General features: G+C 44.4%; 1 protein-coding gene across 1 annotated transcript in view; it reads right to left on the bottom strand.

The window, feature by feature from the left end:
• Positions 1-5,271: 5,271 nt before the first annotated feature.
• The window catches only part of LOC139249761 (di-N-acetylchitobiase-like), a 37,940-nt gene continuing 17,271 nt past the window's right edge, over positions 5,272-25,940 (bottom strand). The window contains exons 3-7 of the mRNA XM_070872550.1: positions 22,166-22,374; positions 19,652-19,823; positions 19,467-19,564; positions 16,328-16,489; positions 5,272-6,120 (exon numbers count right to left, since the gene is read on the bottom strand). Of these exons, the coding sequence (XP_070728651.1) occupies positions 5,935-6,120; positions 16,328-16,489; positions 19,467-19,564; positions 19,652-19,823; positions 22,166-22,374 (827 nt within the window). The 3' untranslated portion in view covers positions 5,272-5,934. The remainder of the gene's footprint in view (positions 6,121-16,327; positions 16,490-19,466; positions 19,565-19,651; positions 19,824-22,165; positions 22,375-25,940) is intronic.

Genomic DNA, 25,940 nt, shown 5'->3' with positions numbered 1-25,940 from the left:
CTCTTTTTGCTTTTTGCCTTAGGTTTCTCTGCCCTTCCTTTTACTTTTCTTCTTTCTATCTTTTGCTTCTGCCCCCATTCTACTTCCCTCTGTCTCCCTGGATAGGTTCCCATCCCCCTGCCATATTAGTTTAACCTGTGGAATTCTCTACCACATAAAGTTGTTGAGTCCAGTTCATTGGATATATTCAAAAGGGAATTAGATATGGCCCTTACGGCTAAAGGGATCAAGGGGTATGGAGAGAAAGCAGGAATGGGGTACTGAAGTTGCATGATCAGCCATGATCATATTGAATGGTGGTGCAGGCCCGAAGGGCCGAATGGCCTACTCCTGCACCTATTTTCTATGTTTCTATGAATTCTGTCACGCCCACAAAGGATCTTAACTCTCTGCGTCTGGCAGGCGTCAGGCTGCAGTTTTTTCAAGTCCGACCAAAAATTAGGGGAAATTGGATAAATTCCCACTCCAAAAGGGTTTAAATTGGTTCAGTGGCAGTCTGGGTCGCTGTCCACAGACCTGGAGCCTCCAGACACAAATCTGGAAGTCTCAATTTGCCACCGGTACTTGACCAAGTCGACCCCACCAGAAAGGCAACTTGCAAAGCACCCTTCCGATGTCCATCGCTGCGTCTCCCCCGGAACGGACTCCTCACGGCAAGGTTCGACACTCGCATTTTGGTCAGATTTCCTCCCAAAATGTTCAAATTTGCTTAATGAGTTCCCCGTACCGATGAAGAAATTCCCCTTTTTAGACTTTAGTCTCTGCACGTTACATCGGTTCACCATTTCCCCTTTGTAACAATGTTGTGGTGCTTCTGGTTAACTATTTTGGCCTTGGTCTCTCAAGATTATTATTTTTTTATTCATTTACCGGATGTGGGCATCGCTGGCAAGGCCGGCATTTATTGCCCATCCCGAATTGCCCCTTGAGAAGGTGGTGGTGAGCCGCCTTCTTGAACCGCTGCAGTCCGTGTGGTGAAGGTGCTCCCACAGTGCTGTTAGGGAGGGAGTTCCAGGATTGTGACCCAGCGACGGTGAAGATATACTTCCAAGCACGGAGTGATCTTAAATGCAGTAATGCAACACGAGTGCTAAAGTTGGGCATTTGGAGAGAGTGGGAATTCGGAGCAGAGGGGGAAGAAGTTTGGGGGTTAGGGTTAGGTTAGAGGCTTTTGCCTCCAACACTTGGAGTGCTTTGGGTTAGAGGTAAATATTTAATTTCCTCTCCCTAAAAATTAAACTAGATCTAGTAATTGGTTAAAAACTAAATTATTATCCAAGTTAATTAGATACATAAATTTTAATTAACTAAAGAAATATAAACCAGGTTATATGGCAGGGCAGTTGATGTGCCATAGCTGCAGCATGGGGGAGTTTGTGGGGACCACCGCGATCCCGGATGATCTCGTCGGCAGTGTCTGCATTTCGAGGAACTTCTGCTCACAGTTGTTGAGCTGGAGTCTGAGATGCAGACATTGCGGGGCATCAGGGAGGGGGAGCGTTATCTGGACACTTTGATCCAGGAGGCAGTCACACCCCTTAGGTTAGCTCGTGGTGCAGGCCTGGTTAGTGGTCAAGGACAGGAGGCTGTGACTGTGACTCAGGCAGGTAAGGGGACCCCAGGTGCAATATGCTGGAGGAGCCTCGGCCTTTGCCCTTATCCAACAGGTACGAGATTCTTGCTGCCTGTGAGGATGAGGGAAAGGTCTGCAGGGTGGATGAGCAGACTGACCATGGCAGCATGGTGCAGGAGGCCATTCAAGTGCGGGGAGTGAAAGGGAATGTAGTTGTGGTACGGGACAGTATGGTCAGAGGGATAGATACCGTTCTCTGCAGCTGCCACTGGCCATTCCAAAGGCTGTGCCAGAGCTAAAATATCTCCTCATGGCCGGAGGAAAAGTTGGAGTGGAAGGGGAAGAACGTTTCAAAAAGGCAGGCAGAATGGAAGTGAGGTGAGAAAGGATTTTGGTTTGGAAGATTAGGAAGTAGATTCAGTAAGGTAGAGACAATAACATTTCTGTGTAATGAGACAGGATTAATAAATGATCTCCTAGTAAAGGATCCTCTAGGAATGAGTGACCATAATACAATTGAATTTCAAATTCGGTTGGAGGGTGAGAAAGTTGGTTTTCAAACCAGTGTCCTCAGATTAAAATAAAGAAGACTACAAAGGTATGAAGGTAGAGTTGGCTGACGGTTGATGAACAGTGGCAGACATTTAAGGAGATATTTCATAACTCGCAACAAAAATATATTCCAGTGAGAAGGAAAGACTAAGAGAAGGGATAACCATCCGTGGCTAACTAAGGAAATAAGGGAGGGTATCAAATTGAAAACAAGGGCATACAATGTGGCCAAGACTAGTGGGAGGCCAGAGGGTTGGGAAACTTTTAAAAGCCAGCAAAGAACGACTAAAAAAAAGATAGAGAGGGCAGATAAGATTATGAAAGTAAACTAGCACGAAATATAAAATCAGATAGTAAGAGTTTCTACAGGTACATAAAAAGGAAAAGAGTGGCTAAAGTAAATGTTGGTCCCCTGGAGGATGAGACTGGGGAATTAATAATGGGGAACAGGGAAATGGCAGAGATGTTGAACAAATATTTTGTATCGGTCTTCACGGTAGAAGACAGTAGAGATATCCCAATAGTGGATAATCAAGGGGCTATAGGGAGGGAGGAACTTAATACAATCACTATCACTAAAGAAGTAGTACTCGGTAAAATATTGGGACTAAAGGTGGACAAGTCCCCTGGACCTGATGGTTACATCCTAGGGTCTTAAAAGAAGTGACTGCAGAGATAGTGGATGCATTGGTTGTAATCTACCAAAATTCCCTGGATTCTGGGGAGGTCTGAATAGATTGGAAAACTGCAAATGTAACACCCTTATTTAAAAAAGGAGGCAGACAAAAAGTAGGAAACTATAGACCAGTTAGCCTAACATCTGTGGTTGGGAAAATGCTGGAGTCCATTATTAAGGAAGCAGTAGCAGGACATTTGGAAAAGCATAATTCAATCAAGCAGAGTCAGCATGGCTTTATGAAAGGGAGATAATTTTTGACAAATTTACTGGAGTTCTTTGAGGATGTAATGAGCAGAGTGGATAAGGGGGAACCTGTGGATGTGGTGTATTTGGATTTCCAGAAGGCATTTGATAAGGTGCCACATCAAAGGTTACTGCACAAGATCAAAGCTCACGGAATTGGGGGGTAATAATGGATAGAGGATTGGCTAAGTGACAGAAAAGAGAGTCGGGATAACTGGGTCATTTTCCGGTTGGCAAACAGTAACTAGTGGGGTGCCGCAGGGATCAGTGCTGAGTCCTCAACTATTTACAATCTATATTAATGACTTGGATGAAGGGACCGAGTGTAATGTAGCCAAGTTTGCTGATGATACAAAGATGGATGGGAAAGCAAGTTGTGAGGAGGACACAAAAAATCTGCAATGGAATATAGACAGACTCAGTGAGTGGGCAAACATTTGGCAGATGGAGCATAATGTGGGAAAATGTGAGGTTATCCACTTTGGCAGAAATAATAGAAAAGCAAATTATAATTTAAATGGAGAAAAATTGTAAAGTGCTGCAGTACAGAGGAACCTGGGGGTCCTTGTGAATTAAACACAAAAGGTTAGTATGCAGGTACAGCAAATAATCAGGAAGGCCAATGGAATGTTGGCCTTTATTGCAAGGGAGAGAGAGTATAAAAGCAGAGAAGTCCTGCTACAACTGTACAGGGTATTGGTGAGGCCACACCTGGAGTACTGCGTACAGTTTTGGTCTCCGTATTTAAGGAAGGATATACTTGCATTGGAGGCTGTTCAGAGAAGCTCACTAAGTTGATTCTGGAGATGAGGGAGTTGAATTATGAAGATAGGTTGGGTTTATACACATTGGAGTTCAGAAGAATCAGAGATGATTTTATCGAAACATATATGATAATGAGGGGGCTCGACAAGGTGGATGCAGAGAGGATATTTGTACTCATAGGGGAAACTAAAACTAGGGAACATAGTCTTAGAATAAGGGGCCGCCCATTTAAAACTGAGATGAGAAGGAATTTCTTCTCTCTGAGGGTTGTAAATCTGTGGAATTCTCTGCCCCAGAGAGCTGTGGAGGCTGGGACATTGAATATATTTAAGGCGTCGATAGACAGATTTTTGAATGATAAGAGAGTAAAGGGTTATTAGGAGCGGGCGGGGAAGTGGAGCTGAGTCCATGATCGGATCAGCCATGATCTTATTGAATGGCGGAGCAGGCTCGAGGGGCCGAATGGTCGACTCCTGCTCCTATTTCTTATGTTCTTATGTAACATGGGTCAGAAAACACTGGTGGGAGTAGTTTATAGGACCCCTAACAGTAGCTATACCATTGGTCAGAGTATTAATCAACAAATAATAGGAGTTTGTAACAAAGGCAAAAGGCAATACAATAATCATGGGGACTTCAATCTTCATATAGACTGGGCAAATCAAATTGCCAAAGATTGTCTGGAGCACAAGTTCATGGAATGCAATCGAGTTTCCGAGAACAATTGTCATGGAACCAACCAGGGGACAGGCCAGTTTAGACCTTGTATTGTGCAATGAGACAGGATTAATTAGCAATCTCATAGTAAAGGATCCTTTGGGGCAGAGTGATCATAATATGATAGAATTTCACAGCGAGTTTGAGAGTGAAATACTTCAGTCGGAAATGAGAGTTTTAAACTTAAATAGAGCCAATTGCATAGGTGCGAGGGTAGATTAGGAAATTCGATTAGAAGGTATGATGGTAGATAAGTATTTAAATAAGTATTCCAACGAATATACACTCCATTGAGAAATAAATACTCCACGGGAAAAGTGATCCATCCGTGGCTACTAAAGAAGTTAAGGATGGTATTAGATTGAAAGAATGTTGAAGAATAGCAGTAAGCCTGAGGATTGGGAGAGCTTTAGAAACCAGCAAAGGATGGACAAAAAATTGATAACAAGGGAAAAAATAGAATACAAGAGTAATCTAGCAAGAAATATAAAAACAGATTGTAAAAGCTTCTATAAGTATGCAAAAAGGAAGAGAGCAGTAACAATAAGGTTACAGAGCAATTATTAGGGTACATCTATCCTGCTCGTAACAGGGAATAGATAGGAGACAGCAGGAGGGTTCAGAGTTCAAGTGCTGGGGTGGGATAAAGTTGACCTCGGTCGGGTGGGGTCAGCATCGACCAACTGTTCAAAGACAGACGTGGCCAGCCGAGTCAAGTCCACAGCTAAAAAGACAAAAAGACTTATTTGAAAACAGCATTTTATTTTGTAAAAAACATATTCACTTAGAAATGTTAAATTGCCTTTCAGGAATAGATAATTGTAAAGCACTCAGGAGGATTAAAAAGACAAATAGTCACAGCGTTTTGCAATATTACAATTTTAAAAAACAGTAGCAGTAACCAGGACACTGTTTTGCTGGCCCATTCACATCCATTAAAGGAGGACATTGAAAATTAAGAAGTTATCTAGGTTCAAAATGCTAAGCTAAAGCAAAATAAAGTCAAACTAAAGATCATCAAGAATTAAGATGTGCATAAAATGGACAGCACACATGTGCATGTCATAAGTGGACTGTACCCAATGGGAAAGCTAAATTGTTTCCTGAATTGTAAGTATTTAATGGCAAGGAGTTTTATCCTGCACTATCATTAAGCATTATGATAGTTAATATAGGTTAGGTGCATTTTGTAAACAATTTAAGATGTCTGAAGCGACCAGATCTTGTAGTGCAAATCGCAGAAGTACATTTGGTTTTCATTGGATAGAAATTAGTCAGTTAGATAAAAGGTTAAAACAGTTCTCTAGCTCTACATTAATTGAATTTCTAATGCTGGAAGCGAGCTCACTTTTCATTGCGTTTACTTGCAAAACAAAAGGATCACATTGTGCGAAGATTGACTGGCTCAGAAAGGACACAGAGCATTCCACATTTCTGTAGTTTGCTTTGCTGCTGTGGGATCAGCGCTGTAGTCCAAGAGATCTCCATTCCACATGCCTATGCCACGGAGTTTTAATCTCGTCACGATAGCTGCCTTAATTGAAATGCTCCGTGGATCGTCATACCAGACCTCATGGTATGTATTATTAACCTGCCATAAAAAAACAGAGTTACGCAGATAGGAGCTAGAGTGCAAATAATGTAATAGGTTAATGACGCCACTCAAATAGCTCAAGGTTGATCATCTAATTGGATTTAAGCGTTTATCCGCAAACACAGCATGATTTCAAGCCAATTACATAACGATGTTACAGCACTTCAAATAAACTTATTGTGTGAAGGACTTTGGGATGATCGAGAGACATGATCAAGCACAATATAAATGCCAACAACTTGTATTTATATAGCGCCTTTAACATAGTAAAACATCTCGAGGCGCTTCACACAAGCGATTACCAAACAAAATTTGACACTGAGCCAAATGGAAGAGAAATTAGGACAGGTGAGATAGGCTTTAAGAAGTGTTTTAAAGGAGGAATAGTAGAGAGGCGAAGAGGTTTAGGGAGGGTATTCTCGTGCGTAGTGCCCAGGCAGCTGAAGGCACTGCCCACCATGAGGAATTATGAAAATTGGGGATGGGCAGGAGACCAGAATTGGAGGAGTGCTGAGATCTCAGAGAGTTGTAGGGCTGGAGGAAGATACACAGTTAGGGAGGGGTGAGGCGACAGAGGGATTTGAAAACAAGGTCCGGAAGCCAATGTAGGTCAGCAAGCACAGGGGCGTTGTGCCCCCCAGCATCGAAGCACTGACCACACTCGACCAGCTCCTCTGGGCGGGCCACAATGTCCGCATGCCCCAGACACGAGACTCCCAAAGCAAGCGCTCTACTCAGAACTCCTTCACAGCAAGTGAGCCCAAGGTGGGCAGAGGAAACGTTACAGGGACCACCCTCAAAGTCTCCCTGATAAAATGCAACATCCCCAGTGACACCTGGGAGTCCCTGGCCAAAGACCACCCTAAGTGGAGGAAGTGCATTTGGGAGGGTGCTGAGCACCTCGAGTCTCGTCACCAAGAGCATGCAGAAACCAAACGCAGGCAGCGGAAGGAGCGTGCGGCAAACCAGTCCCACCCTCCCCTTCCCTCAACCACTGTCTGTCCCACCTGTGACAGAGACTGTAATTCCCGTATTGGACTGTTCAGTCGCCTGAGAACTCATTTAAAGAGTGGAAGCAAGTCTTCCTCGATTCCGAGGGACTGCCTATGATGATGATGATGGTTGGGTGAATGTTTTGAATGAGCTCATATTTATGGAGGGTGGAAGATGGGAGGCCGGTCAAAGGAGAGCATCGGAATAGTCAAATCTGGTGGTAATAAAAACACGGATGAGGGTTTGAGCAGCAGATTAGCTGAGGCAGGGCAGGGACAGGCGATGTTACGGAGGTGAAAGTCGGCAGTCTTGGTGATGGAGCAGTGGGAGCGGATCTGGGAACATAAAGTGGCCAGAGTGGCTCTGGGGGCCGAGAACAGCAGAACAGTAGAAACTGTGAAAGATTGATGTCAGAGGGTCGTCAAAATGGCCGCAGAGAGGCAGGAGTGGCCGAACCAGAGGGAGCCAAGATAGGCATCGAGGATACGTTTTATGGCAAGGATCTAAGAGAAAGAACGAGAATAATTTAACCGGTTTAAAAAAGGCGAGAGGCTTTCGAGCAGTGCCCATTCAGCCCCTCCTGCACCCAGTGACGTCACAAGCGCAATATATTATTTGCTGTCTAATCTGGGGGAGTGGTTTAACCCGAGGAAGTAGGAACCGACGACTTGCTTTATTAAATTAATAGTTTAAATTCGCTAAATTAGTGCAAAAAAAACAAAAAAATAAACCAAGTGAATTAATGAGATAATTAACTACCTATATAAAAAACACCGCTCGATAGATGTCTATGCAGGAGGGGTGCTATGGTGGTATGTGGAGAGCAATGTGACCCCAGGCATTCACATCTGCAGCAAGTGTCTGCAACTCGAGCAACTTCGGCTCAGACTTGTTGAGCTGGAGTCCGAGGTGCAGACATGGTGACGAGGTACCAGGACAGTTTGAGCCAGGAAACAGTCGCACTTCTTAGGGTAGGTCGTAGAAAGATAGAAAATAGGTGCAGGAGTAGGCCATTCGGCCCTTCGAGCCTGCACCAACATTCAATAAGATCATGGCTGATCATTCACCTCAGTACCCCTTTCCTGCTTTCTCTCCATACCCCTTGATCCCTTTAGCCGTAAGGGCCATATCTAACTCCCTTTTCATTATATCCAATGAACTGGCATCAACAACTCTCTGCGGCAGGGAATTCCACAGGTTAACAACTCTCTGGGTGAAGAAGTTTCTCCTCATCTCAGTCCTAAATGGCCTACCCCTTATCCTTAGACTGTGTCCCCTGGTTCTGGACTTCCCCAACATCGGAAACATTCTTCCTGCATCTAACCTGTCCAGTCCTGTCAGAATCTCATATGTTTCTATGAGATCCCCTCTCATCCTTCTAAACCCCAGTGAATATAAGCCCAGTTTATCCAGTCTCTCCTCATATGTCAGTCCTGCCATCCTGGGAATCAGTCTGGTGAACCTTCGCTGCACTCCCTCAATAGCAAGAACATCCTTCCTCAGATTAGGAGACCAAAACTGTACACAATACTCCAGGTGAGGCCTCACCAAGGCCCTGTACAAATGCAGTAAGACCTCCCTGCTCCTATACTCAATCCTCTCGCTATGAAGGCCAACATACCATTTGCCTTCACCACCTGCTGCACCTGCATGCCAACCTTCAATTACTGATGTACCATGACACCCAGGTCTCGTGGTTTAGATTTGGTTAGTGATTAGGGACAGGAGGGTGCGACTGTGAGTCAAGCAGGTAAGGGGATCTCAGATGCAATGTTGGAGGAGCCTCAGCCTTTGTCATTGTCCAACAGGTACAAGATACTTGCTACCGGTGAGAACAAAAACGGAAGGGAGGATGGGCAAATTTACCACGGCAATGTGGTACAGGAGGCCATTCAAGTGGGGGGAGAAAACATAGAAAATAGGTGCAGGAGCAGGCCATTATTTGGGGGCCTATAAACTACGCCCACCAGTGACTTTTTCCCCTTGCTATCTCTAATCTTCACCCACAATGATTCAACATTTTGTTCATTAGAGCCAATATCATCTCTCACAACTGCCCTGATATCATCCTTTATTAACAGAGCTACCCCAAAAGTAGTAATCTCGGGATTGCTACCAGTGCCACGTGCTAGTCAGAGTAGGAATCGCAGGATAGCACAGATGAATACGTGGCTTGAGCAGTGGTGCAGCAGGGAGGGATTCAAATTCCTGGGGCATTGGAACCAGTTCTGGGGGAGGTGGGACCAGTACAAACCGGACGGTCTGCACCTAGGCAGGACCGGAACGAATGTCCTAGGGGGAGTGTTTGTTAGTGCTGTTGGGGAGGAGTTAAACTAATATGGCAGGGGGATGGGAACCAATGCAGGAAGACAGAGGGAAACAAAATGGAGACAGAAGCAAAAGACAGAAAAGAGACGAGTAAAAGTGGAGGGCAGAGAAACCCAAGGCAAAAAACAAAAAGGGCCACTGTACAGCAAAATTCTAAAGGGTCAAAGTTTAATAAAAAGGCAAGCCTGAAAGCTCGGTGCCTCAATGCGAGGAATATTCGTAACTCAGGAAAGGGCTCTGAGCTAGTTAGAGTGCGTGAGAGCTCAGATGAACAGGACCCCAAGAAAAAATGCAAAAGGCAGGAGGCAACAGCGCAGAGTAGCACTGGGGTAAGTGTAAACCACAAGGTGATAGGAAGGGACAATATATATGAATATAAAGGGGCTGCAGGAGGGGTCAAAACTAAAAATCATGGTTTAAAAACTAGTATTAAAACACTCTGCCTAAACACACGCAGCATTCAAAATAAAGTAAATGAGTTGACGGCACAAATCATTACAAACAGGTATGATTTGGTGGCCATTACAGAAACGTGGTTGCAGGGTGGCAAAGACTGGGAATTAAACATACAGGGGTATCTGACAATTCGGAAAGATAGACAAGAAGGGAAAGGAGGTGGGGTAGCTCTGTTAATAAAGGATGATATCAGGGCAGTTATTGAGAGATGATATTGGCTCTAATGAACAAAATGTTGAATCATTGTGGGTGGAGATTAGAGATAGTAAGGGGAAAAAGTCACTGGTGGGCGTAGTTTATAGGCCCCCAAATAATAACTTCACGGTGGGGCGGACAATAATCAAGGGAATAATGGAGGCTTGTGAAAAAGGAACAGCAGTAATCATGGGGGATTTTAACCTACATATCGATTGGTCAAATCAAATCGCACGGGGTAGCCTTGAGGAATTATTCATAGAATGCATACGGGATTGTTTCTTAGAACAGGATGTTACAGAACCTACAAGGGAGCAAGCTATCTTAGATCTGGTCCTGTGTAATGAGACAGGAATAATAAATGATCTCCTAGTAAAAGATCCTCTCGGAATGAGTGATCACAGTATGGTTGAATTTGTAATACAGATTGAGGGTGAGGAAGTAGTGTCTCAAATGAGCGTACAATGCTTAAACAAAGGGGACTACAGTGGGATGAGGGCGGAGTTGGCTAAAGTAGACTGGAAACACAGACTAAACGGTGGCACAATTGAGGAACAGTGGAGGACTTTTAAGGAGCTCTTACATAGTGCTCAGCAAAAAGATATTCCAGTGAAAAAGAAGGGTGGTAAGAGAAGGGATAACCAGCTGTGGATAACCAAGGAAATAAAGGAGAGTATCAAATTAAAAACCAAGGTGTATAAGGTGGCCAATGTTAATGGGAATCTAGAAGATTGGGAACATTTTAAACGACAGCAAAGGATGAATAAGAAAGCAATAAAGAAAGGAAAGATAGATTACGAAAGTAAACTTGCGCAAAACATAAAAACAGATAGTAAAAGCTTTCACCGGTATATAAAATGGAAAAGAGTGACTAAAGTAAATGTTGGTCCCTTAGAAGATGAGAAGGGGGATTTAATAATGGGAAATGTGGAAACGGCTGAGACCTTAAACAATTATTTTGCTTCGGTCTTCACAGTGGAAGACACAAAAACCATGCCAAAAATTGCTGGTCACAGGAATGTGGGAAGGGAGGACCTTGAGACAATCACTATCACTAGGGGGGTAGTGCTGGACAGGCTAATGGGACTCAAGGTAGACAAGTCCCCTGGTCCGGATGAAATGCATCCCAGGGTATTAAAAGAGATGGCGGAACTTATAGCAGATGCATTCGTTATAATCTACCAAAATTCTCTGGACTCTGGGGAGGTACCAGCGGATTGGAAAGCAGCTAATGTAACGTCTCTATTTAAAAAAGGGGGCAGACAAAAGGCAGGTAATTATAGGCCGGTTAGTTTAACATCTGTAGTGGGGAAAATGCTTGAAGCTATCATTGAGGAAGAAATAGCGGGACATCTAGATAGGAATAGTGCAATCAAGCAGACGCAACATGGATTCATGAAGGGGAAATCATGTTTAACTAACTTACTGGAATTCTTTGAGGATATAAGGAGCATGGTGGATAGAGGTGTACTGATGGATGTGGTGTATTTAGATTTCCAAAAGGCATTCGATAAGGTGCCACAAAAGGTTACTGCATAAGATAAAGGTACGCGGAGTCAGAGGAAATGTATTAGCAAGGATCGAGAATTGGCTGGCTAACAGAAAACAGAGAGTCGGGATAAATGGGTCCTTTTCGGGTTGGAAATCGGTGGTTAGTGGTGTGCCACAGGGATCGGTGCTGGGACCACAACTGTTTACAATATACATAGATGACCTGGAAGAGGGGACAGAGTGTAGTGCAACAAAATTTGCAGATGACACAAAGATTAGTGGGAAAGCGGGTTGTGTAGAGGACACAGAGAGGCTGCAAAGAGATTTGGATAGGTTAAGCGAATGGGCTAAGGTTTGGCAGATGGAATACAATGTCAGAAAATGTGAGGTCATCCACCTTGGAAAAAACAGGAAAAGGGAGAAATTACAACATGCTGCGGTGCAGAGGGATCTGGGGGTCCTTGAGCATGAATCCCAAAAAGTTAGTTTGCAGGTGCAGCAGGTAATCAGGAAGGCGAGTGGAATGTTGGCCTTCATTGCGAGAGGGATGGAGTACAAAAGCAGGGAGGTCCTGCTGCAACTGTACAGGGTATTTGTGAGGCCGCACCTGGAGTACTGCGTGCAGTTTTGGTCACCTTACTTAAGGAAGGATTGGAGGGGGTACAGAGACGATTCACTAGGCTGATTCCGGAGATGAGGGGGTTACCTTATGATGATAGATTGAGTAGACTGGGTCTTTACTCGTTGGAGTTCAGAAGAATGAGGGGTGATCTTCTTGAAACATTTACAATAATGAAAGGGGTAGACAAGATAGAGGCAGAGAGGTTGTTTCCACTGGTCGGGGAGACTAGAACTAGGGGGCACAGCCTCAAAATACGGGGGAGCCAAATTAAAACCGAGTTGAGAAGGAATTTCTTCTCCCAGAGGGTTGTGAATCTGTGGAATTCTCTGCCCAAGGAAGCAGTTGAGGCTAGCTCATTGAATGTATTCAAGTCACAGATAGATAGATTTTTAACCAATAAGGGAATTAAGGGTTATGGGGAGCGGGCGGGTAAGTGGAGCTGAGTTCACGGCCAGATCAGCCATGATCTTGTTGAATGGCAGAGCAGGCTCGAAGGGCTAGATGGCCCACTCCTGTTCCTAATTCTTATGTTCTTATTCGGCCCTTCGAGAAGGAATGTGGTCGGGGATCGTACAGTGGGGGAACAGATATTGTTCGCTGCAGTCACGACCAAAAGTCCCAAAGGCTGTGTTGCCTGCCTGGTGCCAGGGTTGAGGATATCTGCTCACAGCTTGGGACATAGGAACAGGAGGAGGCCATTCAGCCCCTCCAGCCTGTTCCACCATTCAGTGAATTTATGGCTAATCTTTGACCTAACTCCATCCCACGCCTCTGCCCCATTTCCCTTAATTCCTCTGATTAACAGAAATCTATCAATCTCAGGTTTAAAATTAACAATTGGCCCAGCATCGACTGTCATTTGCAGAAGAGAGTTGCAAACTCCTCCCACCCTTTGTGTGTAGTGGAACAGTTTCCTAATTCCACTCCTGAAAGGTCTGGCTCTAATTGTTCAACTATGCCCCCTCGTCCTAGACTCTCCAACCAGCAGAAATAGTTTCTCTATTTACCCTAATATTAGTTCCTCTTAATATCTTGAACACTTTGATTCAAATCACCCCTTAAATCTTCTAAATTCCAGGGAATTGGTGTAATCGCCTCTCTTAATTTAACCTTTGGAGTCCGGGTATCATTCTGGTAAACCTACACTGTATTTTCTCCGCGGCCAATTTGTCCTTGCATAATGGCTCAGAGTACTCCAGGTGTGATCTAACAGGACTTTGTATAGCTGTAGCATAACTTCAATAGAGAAAAACTTGGAGCAGGAAAGGGAGGCTCCAATTGTCGTGGTCCATGTGGGAACCAACCACACAAGTAGAACTAGGAATGAGGTTCTGCGGAGGGAATTTGAGGATTTCGGATACAAATTAACAAGCAGAACCTCAAAAGTAATAATCTCTGAATTACTATGGTGAGGTTTTAGGAAAGAAAATTGTGTTTGACAAATCAATTAAGAGATTTTGAATAGTAACTGACAGAGTAGATAAGAGGGATCCAGTTGATGTAGTATATTTGGATTTTCAGAAGGCACTCGATAAGTTGCCACACAAGATGAGGGTTTGTGGGTAATACATTAAGCTTGTATTAAGGATTGGTTAACAGATAGAAAACAGAGCAAGAATAAATGGGTCATTTTTGGGGTTGGCAGGTTGTAACTTGTGCAGAGCTGCAAGGATCAGAACTTGGGCCTCAGATATTTACAATCTATATCAACAACTTAGAAGAGGGGAGAGAGTGTAATATATCCAAGTTTGCTGATGATACAAATCTAGGTGGGAAGGTAAGCTGTGAGAGGACACACAGAGCCTGCTAAGGGATATAGATCAGTTAAGTGATTGGGCAAGTTGGTGGGCAGATGGATTACAATGTGGGGATTGTGAAATTATCCACTTCGGTCGAAAGAACAGAAAATCAGGAAAAGGTGAGAGACTAATAAATATTGGTATTTAGAGGGATTTTTAAGAACACAAGAAATAGGAGCAGGAGGCCATTCGGCCCTTCGAGCATGCTCCACTCCTATAAGATCATGTCTGATCATCGACCTCAAAACCACCTTGCCGCACTATTCTCATCTCAGTCCTAAACTGCCGACATCTTATTCTGATTGTGAAACCTGGTTTTAGACTCCACAGCGAAGGGAAACATCCAGCATGTACCCCATCAAGCATTTTATGAGATTAGGTCTACTCTCCTTAATCCCTCTTCATAGGACAATCCCCCCCCATTCCCAGGGATCAGTTTGGTGAACCTTCATTGCACTCCCTCTAAGGCAAGTATATCCTTCCTTAGGTAAGCTGGAGTCATACCCAGCACAAAGGAAGATGGTTGTGGTGGTTGGAGGTCAATCATCACATCCCCAGGACATCGCTGCAGGAGTTCCTCAGGGCAGTGTCCTCGGCCCAACCATCTTCAGCTGCTTCATCAATGACCTTCCCTCCATCACAAGGTCAGAAGTGGGGATGTTCGCTGATGACTGCACAGTGTTCAGTTCCATTCACAACTCCTCAGATAATGGAGCAGTCCGTGCCCACATGCAGCAAGACCTGGACAACATTCAGGCTTGGGCTGATAAGTGGCAAGTAACATTCGCACCACACAAGTGCCAGGCAATGACCATCTCCAACAAGCGAGAGTCTAACCACCGCCCCTTGACATTCAACAACATTACTATCGCCGAATCCCCCACCATCAACATCCTGGGGGTCACCATTGACCAGAAACTTAACTGGACCAGCCACATAAATACTGTGGCAACAAGAGCGGGTCAGAGGCTGGGTATTCTGTGGCCAGTGTCTCACCTCCTGACTCCCCAAAGCCTCTCCACCATCTACAAGACACAAGTCAGGAGTGTGATGGAATACTCTCCACTTGCCTGGATGAGTGCAGCTCCAACAACACTTGAGAAGCTCGACACCATCCAGGACAAAGCAGCCCACTTGACTGTCACCCCATCCACCACCTTCAACACTCACTCCCTCCACCACCGGCGCCCCCTGGCTGCAGTGTGCACCATCTACAAGATGCACTGCAGCAACTCGCCAAGGCTTCTTCGACAGCACCTCCCAAACCTGCGACCTCTACCACCTAGAAGGACAAGGGCAGCAGGCGCATGGGAACACCACCACCTCCACGTTCCCCTCCCAGTCACACACCATCCCGACTGGGAAATATATCGGCCGTTCCTTCATCGTCGCTGGGTCACAATCCTGGAACTCCCTTCTTAACAGCACTGTGGGAGCACCTTCACCACACGGACTGCAGCGGTTCAAGAAGGCGGCTCACCACCACCTTCTCAAGGGGCAATTAGGGACGGGCAATAAATGCCGGCCTTGCCAGCGACACCCAGATCCCAGGAACAAAATGAACAAAAAGAAACTGTGCACAGTATTCCAAGTGTGGATTCCCAAGGCCCTATATCATTGCAGTCACACTTCAATGTGGAATATTCAATCATTTCAAAATACTAAAGTAACACAATATTGTAATCAAAAGGGGAAAACATGATTGAAATGCTGTTGCTGCAAGCTCAGTCTTAGACTGCAGTGCACTCAATTATCTCAGCAAGATTTGGCTGATGTCCATGAGGCATTCAGCCATGAACTCATTGAATGGCGGTGCAGGCTAGAAGGGCCGAATGGCCTACTCCTGCACCTATTTTCTATGTTTCTATGTGACAAGGTAAAACACAGGCGGTTAAGAGCGCGTGGCATTTGTACCTGAGTAGTTTTCTGATGTACAGAGCAGGTGATCTTCAATCTTTTGTGCTAAATTGATCATCAAATAGGAGCCAGGGGCATACATTTTACAAACCAAATTATCAATACTTTTCACAAATGGGTCAATATTGATTGTGTCAAGTGATTTATTTGCAAAATCCAGATCATCTCATTTGTATGCAACGAGTGATGCACAATATTTTAAAAAACTGAAATGGGTTTGGTGTTTTGTATAAATCCCATTTTCTTGGCAATTTTCTAACCCAACTACAGACATTTTGTACCGTATAAATTGGACGTTCTGAACTTTGCTGAATCCTGTACACAGAGAATATTGAATCATTAAACACTACAATGTTCGCATTCGACAAATAATGTTACAATGCACAGAACCCCATTGTCTTACCATGTAGATGTAGTATGGGGCTTTCTGATCATCGTCCCAAAACCTGCCTGTAATTGATTTGTGAACCTGCTTCATGATCTCTTTGTATGGGATCTGCCGTCCAGCTGCATCACTGCAAGGGGCACCTCGGAAAGGAATGTATGGCAAAGCACATCGACCAGCCTGAAAAATACAAAAACGGTGAAAAAATAGTTTGTGACCGCAGTTTTCTTATCTCACTATCTTCAATCTTTTATGTTAAATTGTGATTATAGTTACATTGGTAACTTCAAAATTACAGCAACAGCATCTCCAAATGTAAAGGCCACGAGAGACAGTGAGAGAACATAGAACATACATAAGAACATAAGAAATAGGAGCAGGAGTCGGCCATTTGGCCCCTCGAGCCTGCTCCACCATTTAATAAAATCATGGCTGATCTGATCATGGATTCAGCTCCACTTCCCCGCCCGCTCCTCATAACCCTTTACTCCCTTATCGCTCAAAAATCTGTCTATCTCCGCCTTAAATATATTCAATGACCCAGCCCCCACAGCTCTCTGGGGCAGAGAATTCCACAGATTTACAACCCTCTGAGAGAAGAAATTTCTCATCTCAGTTTTAAATGGGCGACCCCTTATTCTGAGGCTATGTCCCCTAGTTTTAATTTCCCCGATGTGTAGAAATATCCTCTCTGCATCCACCTTGTCGAGCCCCTTCATTATCTTATATGTTTCGTTAAGATCACCCCTTCTGAAGTCCATTGAGTAGAGGCCCAACCTACTCAACCCATTTTCATAAATCAACCCCCTTTACTCTGGAATCAACCTAGTGAACCTTCACTGAACAGCCTCCAATGCAAGTATATCCTTCCTTAAATATGGAGACCCAAACTGTACGCAGTACTCCAGGTGTGACCTCACCAATACCCTGTACAGTTGTAGCAGGACTTCCCTGTTTTTATACTCCATCCCCCTGTACCATCTGTACCGCAGCACTTTGTAATCTCTCTCCATTTAAATAATAATTTGCTTTTTTATTTTTCCTGCCAAAGTGGATAACCTCACACTTTCCCACATTATATTCCATCTGCCAAATGTTTGCCCACTCACTTAGCCTGTCTATATCCCTTTGCAGATTTTTTGTGTACTCACCACAATTTGCTTTCCCATCCATCTTTCTATCATCAGCAAACTTGGCTACATTACACTCGGTCCCTTCATCCAAGTCATTGATATAGATTGTAAATAGTTGAGGCCCCAGCATCAATCCCTGCGGCACCCCACTAGTTACCACTTGCCAACCGGAAAATGACCCATTTATCCCGACTCTCTGTTTTCTGTTTGTTAGCCAATCCTCTATCCATGCTAATATATTACCCCCCAACCTCGTGAGTTTTTATCTTGTGCAGTAACCTTTTATGTGGCACCTTATCGAATGCCTTCTGGAAATCCAAATATACCACATCCACTGGTTCCCCCTTATCCATCCTGCTCGTTACATCCTCAAAAACTCCAGCAAATTTGCCAGCAAAACCTGATTTCCCTTTCATAAAACCATGCTGACTCTGCTTGATTGAATTATGCTTTTCCAACTGTCCTGCTACTGCTTCCTTAATAATGGACTCCAACATTTTCCCAACCACAGATGTTAGGCTAACTGGTCTACAGTTTCCTGCTTTTTGACTACCTCCTTTTTTTAAATAGGGGCGTTGCATTTGAAATTTTCCAATCTGCTGGGACCTCCCCAAAATCCAGGGAATTTTGGTAGATTACAACCAATGCATCCACTATCTCTGCAGTCACTTCTTTTAAGATCCTAGGATGCAGGCCATCAGGTCCAGGGGACTGGTCCCCTTTTGGTCCCATTATTTTACCGAGTACTATTTCTTTAGTGATAGTGATTGTATTAAGTTCCCCCCTACCTAAAACCCCTTGATTATATATTATTAGGATGTTGTTAGTGTCTTCGTGAAGACTGATACAAAGTATTTGTTCAAAGTCCCTGCCATTTCCCTGTTCTCCATTATTAATTCCCCAGTCTCATCCTCTAGGGTACTAACATTTACTTTAGCCACCCCCTTCCTTTTTATATACCTGTAGAAGTTCCTACTATCTGTTTTTATATTTCTTGCTAGTTTACTCTCACAATCCATCTTCTCTCTCTATTATTTTTATAGTTGTCCTTTGCTGGTTTTTAAAATGTTCCCAACCCTCTGGTTGGAGTAATTAAAGCTTAAGCTTTACAATTTAGAAAAAAGGGGCGCTTATTGGATATATAAATTAAATGGCACATTTATAGACAGCAACGAGACTGAATATAGAAGGTTAAGGGATGATCTAATTCATGTGCTTAAGATGATCAAAGGAGGTTGATTAGGTAGATGGTTCAAAACTATTTCCTTTGGTGGGGGCCCAGAACAAGGGGACATAACCTTAAAATTAGAGCCAGACCGTTCAGGTGTTGTCAGGAAGCAAATCTTCACACAAAGGGTAGTGGAAATCTTGAACTCTCCCCCCAAAAAAGCTGTTGAGCCAGGGGGTCAATTGAAAATTTCAATCCGAGACTGAAGATTTTATTTCGGCAAGGGTATTAAGGATTACAGAACCAAGGCAGATGGAATTACGCTACAGATCAACCATAATCTAACTGAATGGTGAGTAGGCTCGAGGGGATGAATGGCCTATTCCTGTTTCTATGATCCCATCTATAAAGGGACGACATTGAGAAAAGATTTGAGAAGTTTATGATTTACAGCCTAGGTGAATGCAGTTAGGGAAATACAATATTAAATACCATGGATAAGATAAGCCCAGAGAGCTTGCCAAAAGAAATGAGTGAAAAGTAAAATGTAGAGCAGGAATTAGAAGTCTTCGTTATGTAAAAGAGAAGTTCTTGAGATAGTCTACAAGCAAGTAATAGAGGGAAAAATACTGGGCTGTTGCAAAATGCAATGCGATGCCCTGATGGGACAGTTCATGTAGCAGAGGGATGAGTTCCAGTTGAACTGACATTACGTGCACAATGCAATCTAATCATTTATCCAGAAAACAAAATCAATCAGACAGTTTGCACAGCAATAAGACAATGGTTTATAAAAGTTTATTCTAAATAATTAGGGTAAGTGAAAAACAAAAAAATGACAACACCAACACCTTACCTCAAACAAGTGTGTGCAAGCGTAGTCATACCCATACCATGGAACTCCCATCACGAGCTTGCTGGGGTCAATACCCAGACTGATATAAGAGGTGTAGCCTAAATGGGACAAAAATAAAGAGAGTCTTAGGTTAACATTGATATAGGGCAGGTAGACCCTGAACCAGAACATCTTATTGTACATACCTGATAAAGTCTGCTGATAGGGAGCATTTGCTTTTGCAATGCAGTCGTCCCAAATTTGACTCTGCATATCATAGGACATCACAAATAAAAAGTCACAGGAATTTGCAATTGCCACATAATCATAACATCGGCCATCTATGCAGTCTGGAGACCAAGCCACGTCAAATGTGACCTAAGGGCCAAAGAGTTCAAGAAGTAGTTAATTTCATCCCATACCTCACACTGGATACCACTAGTAGTTGTATGAAACATAGAAACATAGAAAATACCTGCAGGAGCAGGCCATTCGGCCCTTCAAGGCTGCACCACCATTCAATAAGATCATGGCTGATCATTCACCTCAGTACCCCTTTCCTGCTTTCTCTCCATACCCCTTGATCCCCTTAGCCTTAAGGGCCATTAACGCACTCGCTACTCGCACATGGGTCATGGGAGCTGTGTTTTTAAAACAGGTTAGGAGTTCTAAAGTGTTCATGACTGTATAAAAAGGGACATGATAAAGTTGGGGCAAATAGTGAATTAGAATTTATAGGATCCTGATCAAAATATGAATCATGTTCAATTCCCCACCTTCTTCCTCCAAATTTTGTCTCAAATTTCTCTCCTCCTCTCCTAAAGGCATCGAGTTGTGGCCAATTTCCAATTGCAAAAGTGCCGATCATGCTTCAATACCGAGCCAAAGTGGCCACGTTTTATTATGCGAGACCAGACATTGAGTGCTGGCAGGACATTCGACCGTGAGGGGAGGAGAAAATGCAATTGGTGTCCTTGCTCTTCATCTGCACGGCAGTTTATGCGGGTGGCTCCAGATAACAATCACATGCTTCATTTGACCTTCCCTGACCCAGTGGCACTCGGGATAATTTAAATGGAGAAAGATTACAAAGTGCTGCGGTACAGAGGGACCTGGGGGTCCTTGAGCATAAAACACAAAAAGTTAGTATGCAGGTACAGCAAGTGATCAGGAAGGCCAATGGAATGTTGGCCTTTATTGCAAGGGGGATAGAGTATAAAAGCAGAGAAGTCCTGCTACAACTGTACAAGGTATTGGTGAGGCCACACCTGGAGTACTGCGTGCAGTTTTGGTCTCCGTATTTAAGGAAGGATATACTTGCATTGGAGGCAGTTCAGAGAAGGTTCACTAGGTTGATTCTGGAGATGAGAGGGTTGACTTATGAAGATAGGTTGAGCAGGTTGGGCCTATACACATTGGAGTTCAGAAGAATGAGAGGTGATCTTATCGAAACATACAAGATAATGAGGGGGCTCGACAAGGTGGATGCAGAGAGGATATTTCCACTCATAGGGGAAACTAAAACTAGGGGGCATAGTTTCAGAATAAGGGGCCGCCCATTTAAAACTGAGATGAGGAGAAATTTCTTCTCTCTGAGGGTTGTACATCTGTGGAATTCTCTGCCCCAGAGAGCTGTGGAGGCTGGGTCATTGAATATATTTAAGGCGGATATAGACAGATTTTTGAGCGATAATGGAGTGAAGGATTATGGAGAGCGGGTGGGGAAGTGGAGCTGAGTCCATGATCAGATCAGCCATGATCATATTAAATGGTGGAGTAGGCTCGAGGGGCCAGGTGGCCTACTCCTGCTCCTATTTCTTATGTTCTTATGTGCCCTCCAACATCCCAGCTGAGATCACATGATTCACCATGGATCAGGAATTGTATAGCTCATGTATTCACTGCCTTAACACAAAGCATTGGTGAGCCTAAACTCAAGAATTAATCACTGCACTCCAGGTTAGCAATGCATGTCACAGTGAAAACCTCTTCACAATAAAATTCTGCTTCAACCATCACACAATAAAAAAATCAGCGAGTGTTTTTTTTGCCGACTTAATGTTCCCTTTATCTGAAAGTAACTCATTGCATGTAAACCGTGGGGCATTTCTGAAGGATCTTATAAGGCGCTCATAAATACAAGTCTTTCCTCCCTTTCTGGAAGGTTTTGATAAGAGTAAATAAGGAGAAACTATTTTCAGTCGCAGGAGGGTCGGTAACCAGAGGACAAAGATTTAATGTAATTGACAAAAGAATCAGAGGTGAGATGAGAAGAGCGGTTTACACGGTAAGTTGCTGTGATCGGGAACGCGCTGCCTGAAAGGGCACTGGAAGCAGATTTAATCGTAACTTTCAAAAGGGATTTGGATAAATACCGGAAGGAGAATAAACTGCAGGGCTCTGGGACTATTTGGATAGCTCTTTCAGAGAGCTAGCACAGGCACAAGGGCTGAATGGCCTCCTTCTGTGCCTTATCATTCTCAGAAACTATGAACATTAGAGTTTGACCCATCCCGTGGGCATCAATTCACCACCAGATTGACTGCAACTCCAGCTTAAGCTGGTTCATTTCTAACCGTGGCAATGGTCAAAGCAGCCTTGTAAAAAGATGGTTCACTAATAAACAGCAGATAAAAATCATCATTTCTATTTACTTATCCAGAAAAATATCAATGTTCCTTTCTAATCAAATCGAAACTAAACTGCATATCCTTCTTTACCTGAGAGCCAGGTATTTCTCGGTGGAAGATTTGCGAGGTTTCGTTAACCAATTGAGTTAGTGCGTAATATTCTACAGATTGAAATGGAACAGCTTCCTCCAGATCCAAATTGATTCCATCCATGTACTGATTTTTTGCCAATTGCACTTGACTATTGATCCAAGCTGTTCGGTTAGTTTTGTCTATAATGTTACTTATTGGTACATCTCCTGGTAAAGGGGGAAGAAAGAACTTACATTTATATAGCATCATTCAACAACAACAACAACTTACATTTATATCGTGCATTAAGTGTAGGAGAATGTCCCAAGGTGCTTAATAAGAGCAGTGTCAATAAAAACATTTTTGACATTGAGCCACAGAAGGAAGTATCAGGCCAGATGACCAAAACCTTGGTCAAAGAGGTAGGGTTCAAGGAACATCTTAAAAGGAGGAAAGAAAGGCAGAGAGGTTTAGGGAGGGAATGCCAGAGGTTTGAGCCGAGGCAGCTGAAGGCATGGCGGCCAATGGTGGAGCGAGTAAAATTGGGGATGCACAACAGACCAGAATTGGAGAGCGCAGAGATCTCGAAGGCTTGTAGGGCTGGATAAGGTTGCAGCGATAGGGAGGGACGAGAGAATGGAGGGATTTGAAAACAAGGATGAAGATTTTAAAATTGATGTTTTGTCACATTGGAAACAGTGTAGGGCAGCAAGCACAGGGGTGATGGGTGAACGACACTTGGAGCGAGTTAAGATACGAGCGAGCAGCAGAGTTTTGGATGATATTAGGCCAGCCATGAGAGCATTGGCATAGTCAGATCTGGAGGTAACAAATGCATGGATGAGGGTTTCAGCATCTGATGAGCTGAGGCAGGGGTGGAGTCAGGTGATGTTACGGGGGTGGAAGTAAGCAGTCTTAGTGATGGAGCGGATACATGGTCGGAAACTCATAGAAACATAGAAATTTACAGCGCAGAAGGAGGCCATTCCGGCCCATCGTGTCCGCACCGGCCGACAAAGAGCCACACGGCCCTCGGTCAGCAGCCCTGCAGGTTACATATAAACCTATGAACAATGAACAATGACAGAAAGGCAAAGAGCACCCAGCCCAACCAGTCCGCCTCACACAACTGCAATACCCCTTATACTGAAACATTCTACACTCCACCCCAATCGGAGCCATGTGATCTCCTGGGCGAGGTAAAAAAACTGATTAAAAACCCAGGTCAATTGGAGGAAAACAAATCTGGTAAAATTCTTCTCCGACCCATCCGGGCAATCGAAACTAGTCCAGGGGATCACCCTGGCCGTATTTGATTCCCTGCAGTACTTACCAACGTAATCTGCGCCGGCCAACAAGAGGTTAATCCAGTCTAATCCCAATTACCAGCTCTAGGTCCGTAACCCTGCAGGTTACTGCACTTCAAGTGTCCATCCAACCATCTCTTAAAAGTGGTGAGGGTTTCTGCATCCACAACTCTTCCAGGCAGCGAGTTCCAGATCCCCACAACCCTCTGTGTAAAGAAGCCCCCCCTCAAATCCTGTGAACCTTCCACTGACCACCTTAAAACTATGCCCCCCTCGTAATAGACCCCTCCACCAATGGAAATAGACCCTTGCTATCCACTATGTCCAGGCCCCTCAAAATTTTGTACACCAAAATGAGGTCTCCTCTCAGCCTCCTCTGTTCCAATGAGAACAAACCCAGCCTATCCAATCTGTCTTCATAACTAAGATTCTCCATTCCAAGCAGCATCCTAGTAAATTTCCTCTGCACCCTCTGTAGTGCAATCGCGTCCTTCCTGTAATACGGCGACCAGAACTGCACGCAGTACTCCAGCTGTGGCCTAACTAAAGTATTATACAATTTAAGCTTAACCTCCTGGCTCTTGTACTCTATGCCTTGGTCAATAAAGGCAAGCATTCCGTATGCCTTCTTAATCACCTTATCCACCTGGCCTGCTACTTTCAGGGATCTGTGGACAAGCACCCCTTTTATAGGGGGCACTTGGAGAAAAAAAATGATTTTAGTGCCCAAAAAAAACTTTAAAAAAACCCAAAAACACACACAAAAAAAAAGGACCTTGGAAATGTTTGGTGCGCCCCCCAGATTGGGGGATGCGATTTAATGTTTTAATTTTTTTTCACAAAAAGAGTTCTGTGGACAAGCACTCCAAGGTCCCTTTGTTCATCTACACTATTAAGTAGCCCATCGCTTAATGTGTATACCCTTTCCTTATTAATCCTCCCAAAGTGCATCACCTCACACTTCTCTGAATTAAATTCCATTTGCCACTGCACTGCCCACCTGACCAGTAGATTGATATCCTCCTGCAGCCCATTATCAACCACACAACCAATTTTAGTGTCGTCTGCAAAATTCTTAATCATACTCCCTACAGAAGATAAAGGTACGCGGGGTCAGAGGAAATGTATTGGCATGGATAGAGAATTGGCTGGCGAACAGAAAGCAGAGAGTCGGGATAAATGGGTCCTTTTCGGGTTGGAAATCGGTGGTTAGTGGTGTGCCACAGGGATCGGTGCTGGGACCACAACTGTTTACAATATACATAGATGACCTGGAAGAGGGGACAGAGTGTAGTGTAACAAAATTTGCAGATGACACTAAGATTAGTGGGAAAGCGGGTTGTGTAGAGGACACAGAGAGGCTGCAAAGAGATTTGGATAGGTTAAGCGAATGGGCTAAGGTTTGGCAGATGGAATACAATGTCGGAAAGTGTGAGGTCATCCACCTTGGGGAAAAAAAACAGTAAAAGGGAATATTATTTGAATGGGGAGAAATTACAACATGCTGAGGTGCAGAGGGACCTGGGGGTCCTTGTGCATGAAACTCTTTTTGGAGTTCATCTGCAAAACAAAAAACATTAAAAGGTGCCACCCGACCTGGGTGACACACCAGACATTTACAAGGCCCCTTTTTTTCCACCCCCCCCCTCTTTTTTTTGGTTTTTTTTTGTGTTTTTCTTTTTTTGGTTTTTTTTTGGGCACTAAAATCGCAATTTTCCCCAGTGCCCCCTATAAAAGGGAAGGGGGACACTAAAAGCACCGGCAATTAAAACAAATTAAACTTAAAAACGTAAAATAAAATTAAAATTTGGTTGCCGGGCGTGATGATGCACTCCAGTCCCTCCGGTGCCCACCTCTCGCGGAAGGCCGCGAGCGTACCGGTGGACACCGCGTGCTCCATCTCCAAGGACACCCTGGACCGGATGTAAGAGCGGAAGAGAGGCAGGCAGTCAGGTTGAACGACCCCCTCGACCGCCCGCTGCCTGGACCGGCTGATGGCACCCTTGGCCGTGCCCAGGAGCAGTCCTACGAGGAGGCCCTCGGACCTACCCGCTCCCCTCCGCACAGGGTGCCCAAAGATCAGGAGAGTGGGACTGAAGTGCAGCCAGAATTTCAGGAGAAGCCCCTTCAAATAATGGAACAGGGGCTGCAACCTCGTGCACTCAATAAAAACATGGAACACGGACTCCTCCAGACCGCAGAAATTGCAGGCGGCCTGGGAGTCCGTGAACCGGCTTAAAAATTTGTTGCACGGCACTGCTCCGTGCACCACCCCCCAGGCCAAGTCCCCGATGAATAGTGGGAGGACTCCCGCGTAGAGTGCCCTCCATCGGGGACCCCCACCTCCTCCGGACGGCAAGATGGTACGCCATGGCGTGTCCGGACGGCCGGCGAGGATGGCAAAGTTGAGGGTGTGCAGGAGCAGCCCGTACAGGAAACCCCTCCGCGCGGAACTGAAAGGCACGGAGGGGATTTCCCCGAGGCGG

The sequence above is a fragment of the Pristiophorus japonicus genome, unplaced genomic scaffold, assembly GCF_044704955.1.
Source record: "Pristiophorus japonicus isolate sPriJap1 unplaced genomic scaffold, sPriJap1.hap1 HAP1_SCAFFOLD_331, whole genome shotgun sequence".
Taxonomy (NCBI): domain Eukaryota; kingdom Metazoa; phylum Chordata; class Chondrichthyes; family Pristiophoridae; genus Pristiophorus; species Pristiophorus japonicus.
Note: the sequence above shows the minus strand (reverse complement) of the source record. Positions and strands in the feature narration are given on the sequence as shown.